The sequence below is a fragment of the Echinops telfairi genome, unplaced genomic scaffold (assembly GCF_000313985.2).
Source record: "Echinops telfairi isolate 266 unplaced genomic scaffold, ASM31398v2 ScPeMD7_7409;HRSCAF=8447, whole genome shotgun sequence".
NCBI classification, from domain to species: Eukaryota; Metazoa; Chordata; class Mammalia; order Afrosoricida; family Tenrecidae; genus Echinops; species Echinops telfairi.
Window position 1 is genome coordinate 9,844,986 of NW_022111309.1, and position 6,680 is coordinate 9,851,665.

At 50.9% G+C, this 6,680-nt stretch overlaps 1 protein-coding gene across 1 annotated transcript in view; it reads left to right on the plus strand.

Annotated features, from left to right (window-relative positions):
- Positions 1 to 2: 2 nt before the first annotated feature.
- FAM174B (family with sequence similarity 174 member B) overlaps positions 3 to 6,680 on the plus strand; it is a gene marked incomplete at its 5' end in the record, with an annotated part of 25,449 nt that continues 18,771 nt past the window's right edge. Inside the window, one exon of the mRNA XM_004709889.2 lies at positions 3 to 127. Coding sequence (XP_004709946.2) covers positions 3 to 127 — 125 coding nt within the window. The remainder of the gene's footprint in view (positions 128 to 6,680) is intronic.

The following is a 6,680-nucleotide window of genomic DNA, read 5'->3' on the forward strand; positions in this document are numbered from 1 at the left end:
GCGGCGACGCCCTGGTGACCCGCATCTCCAGCCTGCTGCGCGACCTGCCCACCCTGAAGGCGGCGGTCATCGTGGCCTGCGCGTTCACCGCCCTGCTCATCGCCTGCCTGCTGCTGCGCGTCTTCAGGTGCGTGCTCGGCGCCCTGCCGCCTCGCTCGCGCGCACAGCCGGCGGCCTCTTCACCCCGCCGCCATGGCCAGCCCGCCCCACCCGGGCGCACAGGTGCTCCGTCGGCCCGGCCTGGGCGTCTGGGTGCGCTCCTGCCAGCCCTGGGGCGCCCTTCGGTGCTGGGAGGGCGGGGGCGCAGGGCGAGCAGCCTCGATTGCCCCTTGGTACCCAGTTTAGGACTGTTCTCCGCCTTGTGCATAAGCTCATCAATGCCACGGTGCCAGCTGCGGCCGATCTACTTGTGCAATGGTCTGTCTCATCAATGCCACGCTGCCAGCTGCGGCCGACCTTAGCGCGGGATTGATTTTTATCCCCTTCTCACCAAGGAGAAAACTTTTTGCAGATAGGTGAGGGCCATGACTTAGGTACAGTCAGCTGGTAGAGCTGGGGTTTGAACCCATGTTCTTCTGACTGCCGTCTTACCTGCCTCTTCCCCCACCCTCTGCTCTCAGCGGCTCTTCCTCCCCTGCACCCACCTTGTTTCTTTCCTCCATTCCCCTGCCCAAAGAAGCTGTTCTAACGTTGGGGGATTGGAACTGGGCTTCCGAATGCTTGGCCATCCTGGGTGAGGGCTGTGGCTTTTGGCTACTGGGGGCCGTAAGTGACTTTCTCCAGCACAGGCCTGGTTCAGGTCCCTCAGCGAAGAGTCGCAGGAGGACGAGGTACCTTGGGCCAAAGCAGTTTGCCCCTGGGAGAAGCTTTGGAAGGTTGTTCAAGCTCAAAGAAATGGTGGGTCCCTGGGGGTGGGGTGGGGGCTGTGTGTGGGAAACGACAAAAGATGACCTGGTTTTCTGGAGTAGTGGGGCCAAGAGGCACAGGGCAGGCAAGTAGGACATCTCTTCCATCTCTTCCTACTGTTGTCGGAATCCTGTTTGTGCAGGAAATGGACCCAAGGTGCCCTGCTGCCCAGACTGGACAGATGCTGGGCAGTCTGGGTGTGTACTCTCCAGTTTCTCCCAGCGCACCCTCGCTCCCTCCCTTCCAAGTGTGCACACGGCGCTTGGGTGTTTGGTCAGCTCTTGCAGGTCTGGGGCAAGAGGCCTGCTGTCCTGGGGGAGCGGAAACCAGACCTGGGAAAGAGAGGGTAGGAGGTTGGCTGCTGGGACTTTGAGTCGAGGTGGGCCCACAGGATCAAATGCCATTCTTCCTAAGAAAACCGATAAGGAGAAGGAGTGTTCTCACATTAACCCCACTGCCCTCTGCCTGGATCACCTCGGAGTTCTCTCAGTATTGGATTGCTCCTTCCTTACTGCCAGCACCCTGCCCCCACCCCCAGCCCCACACTGCCCTCTTCCTGCTTACACACTTCAGTGGCATTCTGTTGTCAGTCCCCACATACTGTCCTTGCAGCCCCCAGCCAGTCCTGGGGAGACTCCGTTCTCACCACTTGCTTCCCTTAGGCTCTCTGGTGTCTGTTTGGCCGCTCAGTCACCTAGACCCAACTCTTGTGCTCCTTTCTCTGAGTGGTTGCCTGACTGCTTCCTTCTCTGGCCACCCCCAGCCCTAACTTGGTGTCTCCTTTGGAACAATCTTGCCATGGTGGCTGCTGTGCTTAGTACCCGACTTCTCTCCTAACCGGAGAAGAGGGTACCTTGGAGGATGGCGAGGTCCCGTTTGTTCATGCTTCTTGCTCCCCTGTGCACGGCACTGGCAGCTAGCAGCCACATCTTGCCTTACCGAGTTCCCGGGGGTTCAGTTGGAGCAGATGTCAATACCTAAAGCAGTGGTTCTCAACCTTCCTAATGCCCGGCTCTTTAATACCGTTCCTCATGTTGTGGTGAAACCCCCCCCTCCCCCGCCCCAGCCCAACCATAACATTATTTTCTTTGCTACTTCATCATTGTGATTTTGCTACTGTTATGAATCGGGGGACTCCGGTGAAAGGGTCATTTGACCCCCAAAGGGGTCGAGACCCACAGGTTGAGAACCGCTGACCTAGAGGAATGCTAAGCCTGTTAGAAACAGTGAGCTCAAAATAGGCCACCAAGCCCACAAGGACATGTCCTTTTTAAGAAGGTATTTGAGCTATTTTGCGAATCTGCTCTGTATTATCCAGCCATCGGGGAGAAAAGACAGCAGCATGCAGCCAGATGTGAGGGGACAGAGCTGAGTGTTTGAACTGGAGTTAGAGGCCCCTGTTTGCTTGGGTGTGGACTGTTGAAAGAAGGTTAGGACTTCATGGGAGTGGACCAGTTATGGAAACACTCAGCCTCCCCTTCTGGAGAAGGTGTTCTTGTGAGGGCGAGTTTTCGGTGCACACCTGTTGCCTGGGTTTCGCATAGCAATAGGAACCCACAGAATATTACGGCTGGGAAGGACCTTTACCATACACAGTCCTGGTGAGGACCTTTGCCTGTGATGAAGCTGGCCCCAGAGAGATTCCAGAACATTCCACTGGTCTGTGGCCAAGGTAGGGCCAACTTCCTTTAGTTGTGTTCAGTGGTGTCCACTGTGACCTTTTCAGTCTTCATACGTCCAGCTTCTGAATGTTTGCCAGGCGGCTGCCCCGCCTCCCTGACCTCTTTACCTGCGCTTCTTCCATTGACATCAGCTTGCGATCCCCAAGCCTGGTCATCCTGCCACGCACGGCTCACAGAGACTATGTCACTTCTGCCCACCCCACAGCTCACTAGAGAACCCCGCCCCCACCCCACTTCCCTTTAGGCAGGTTTCCTGTCTCCAGCCTGTCCCTACTCCACTCCCTGTCCTGTTATCACCCCTTCTCCACTAGCCACACCCCCAAGTAGAAACTCGTTAGGCCAGGCCCGCCTCCCTCTCAAGGCCCGTCCTGGACTCGGCCACTCAGACAGCCTGGCGGAGCTTCCAGGGTTCTCTAGAGACTGTGTGGCTTCAAGCCCGAGTGTTTTGCTTCACCCTCATCGTCTGTATGAACTCCCTGCCACCACCAAGACTAAAAAAACAAACATCCCGCTAAACAAACAAACAAACAAACAAACAAACAAACCCCAAACAACAACCCAAGCCTGTGGTGACAGAGTCAGCCCCAATTCCTTATGGTCCCATATGTCAGAGTGTAGAACTGCCCCTTAGAGCTTTCTGAGTCTTCATCTCTACAGAGCAGAAATCCAAGTGTGCCTTCCGCGGTGTTGCTGGGGCTCAAACCGTTCCCCTTTAGCTTAGTAGTCAAACGAAAACCATTTGGGCAGCCCAAGACCTCACTAAGACTATCCAAAAAAAAAAAATCCCAATTCCTACTCAGTGATCCTATATAGGGTTTCCTAAACTGTGACTTTTCATAGGAACTGCCAGCCTCGTTTTTTCTCCCATGGAGTGGCTGGGGGATTTGAACCGCTGACCTTGTGGTTAGCAGCCCAATGCCTAATCCACAGCACCACCAGAGCTACGGAGCCAGATAGTTACCACTTTCCATGGCCCCGCCAGGCTCCAAAGCACCCTTGAACTTTCGTGTTTGCGTCTTGGAGTCAAGAGTGTGGCTGAGCTGTCACACTCAAGAGGGGAGAGCCCTCCAGAGCAGGCCCATGCCTTCCACTCTGTCTCTCCAACACCTGCCTCGGTGCCTGTCACAGGCGACAGTTCGTTAGGGTAATTTTAGCAAATGAATGTGGAACTCAAAAGCATTTCTTGTTGCTGATGCTTCTCAGTGTCTTTTGTGACTAGGAAACCAATGTAGGAGCTTTGTCTATAGTGTCCCTTTCTTTTCTTCCCAGTTAAGGAAAAAGTTGAGTTTTGGTGAAAATTTACATGGCAAGCTAGGCACCCATTGGATAATTTCCACATACATCGTTTGTGACATCTGTTACATTTACCACACTGCATCAACCATCTCTGTAAGTGCGCGCCGTTTGTTCCCCCTTCAGCGTTGTAGGGCCCCTGTCCCCGCCCCTTCTTTACTTTTGAGTAAGTGTTGACCTGTTTTGGTCTCACACTGATTGTAAGTAGAACATGATCTTAGGGCAATGTCCTTTATTTTGTGTGCCACTCTGATATTTTGCTAAAAGGTGATCTCAGGGGACAGGCTTGGTTCTAGGTTTAAAGAATGTCTCAGGCAGCCTGCTAGTCTCAATTATTTTACTTTCCCTGGATTAAAAAAAAAAAAAAAAAGCATCTGAATTCTGCTCCATATTTATCACCTATTCTGTCCACTATTGTGGCTCCTGGCTGTGGTGGTAGCTGGGCACCATCTAATTCTTCTGGTCTCAGCAGAGATGGTGGTTGTTGACTTTCTTCTTTGCATATTTATACCTTCTGGTTGGGCTGCTAACTGCAAAGTCAACAGTTCAAAGCCATCAGCAGCTCCACAGGGGAAACACAGGGCTTTCTACTCCCGTACAGAGATATAGTCTCTGAAAACCATGAGGGCAGGTCTACTCTGTCCTATAGGATCACTGTGAGTCAGCATCAACTCAATGGCAGTGAATTTGACTTGATTTGGAGTACTTTTTTGCCCTGGGGAGTAAAGAGCTATTGTTGTGTCTTAGATGGCTTCTCATTGCCTTTTACTTGTTGGACAATGTAGAGAAAGGAGGAAGAGTTTAACACCATTGTATATAAGATGTTGGTGCTGATATATTTGTCTGCTTTCTGATGGAGCAACAATGCCAGAAAAAAAAATCTAGATTCAAGAAAACTGTAAAAATTAGAAAGAAAGAATATATATAACAGAAAAATTATATATACACATACCTTAAACCAAGCAATTCTCTTTCTAACATATACACACTTTCCACTCCTGTACTTTTTTTTTGCTTATGATTTTAGTAACTACAGAGGAAGCCAGTATGCATCACATTAATATTCACAGCGATTCTGTTCTATCGTGGAAAGGTTTAAATAAAGCCTAAGTATTCAATAGTAGAGCATTGGTTAAGTCAATGTGGGCTATCCTTAAGGTGGAGTACATCGTGTCTGTTAGAAATGATGGCAGTGCTGAAAAATCCAGCACTGTTGAGGAGCCGGGGTGGTGCAGTGGTACAGTGCTCAGTGGCTAACTGAAAGTTGGGTGGCGCAAACCCATCCGCTGCTCCATGGGGCACTCTGCTTCGAGAACCGAGTCACCGCCGTGGGAGTGCTGTAGGCAGTTCTGCTCAGTCTCCTAGGTTCGCTGTGCGTTATAACTGACTTGCCTCAACAGAAACGGGTTTGTTTCTATACTGTTGAGTGAAACAAGTTACAAAACAGCAGATGGAGTTAAGAGTCCATTTGAGTGAATGTTGCGAGTGTGTGCATATGCAAAGATCTATGCGCGTGCATGTGTGTCAATGTGAGGGATTTTTCCCCACTGTTATTCATTGTGTATTTCTACATTGTCAGAGTTTGTTTACTGTTTCCTTGTATGTTTACTCAGTTCTTTGCTCAATCCTTGGACATGTCTTCCTGAAAACCTGTACAAGTGTGCCTGGGTATGGAGCTCGAAGGAGGCGCTCTGAGTCCCAGAGCTATGCAGGCAGAATTCCTTGAGTGTGCACCAGTAGTGCCTTGGGCTCTTGTAACTCTGTATCCCAACCAGGATTTGGTATTATCCAACCTTCTCGTTTTCTGTAGTCAGATGGCTTTACTTTGGTGTGGTTCTGTTTTCTATTTCTTGCAGTTCTACTGAGGTTGGACAGCTGTCTTGTATTAGTCAAATCAGACCTATTTCTCAGAAATCATTTCCCATATTTTCCCACATAGAATGTGCCCGGGTGAAAATGAGCTCATGTGTTTATCGAACACAGCACATGCAGGTGCTTCATTGTTGGCAGAAACCCCCATCCCATGTTCATTAATTGCACGAAAGCATATCCTTCCACCTATTTTACAATGAAGAGAAACTCTGCACCTGGGTGGTTCAAGCATTTACCACTCTCGGCTACTAACTTAAGGTTGGAGGCTTGGCTCCACCCAGAGGTGCGATGGAAGAAAGGCCTGGTGGCCTATTTCTGAGAAGACAGCCACTGCGAACCCCTGATACACACAGGGCTGGCCTGTAGTCGGTTCGGGTGAGCTCCTTAGCAGCTGGTTGGTGGTTTGGCTATTTTTAAGCTGAAGATAAAATTGGAAGGACGGAAAGGCTGATTGGAGGCAGAGCGCCCTCTGCTGAGAGTGGGGACTGGGAGCAATCTGCAGAGCATCAAATAGGGTGGTCTCCCCTTGAATCTGCTATTTGACAGGCTTGGGCAGGGCTTGTGAAGGGACTTGGTGAAGAGGCTATGTCTAGCTAGGAGGAAGACTGCCCTGTCTCCTCATTGTTTGATGCCGGGGAACATCTGGTGGGTGGTGTTTCACAGTGGCCGCCTGTTCCCTGCACCTTTTGCCCTGAGTTTTCGCCCTGGGGTCTAGGAGGAAGGAATCTGACATTACTGTTTGGAATCTCACACATTGGCTGAGGTGTTAGGGGAGCTACCATCTTGAAACTATGACTTTCTCTCCTCCGGGGACCCTACCCGAGTTTTGGCAAGCGGCATTTCTCTCAGGTCTCAGCTGACTCTGTTTGGATGCCAGCCACTTCTTGTTTCAAAACCCCTGACAATTCTCTCATCTGAGAGGAGGTT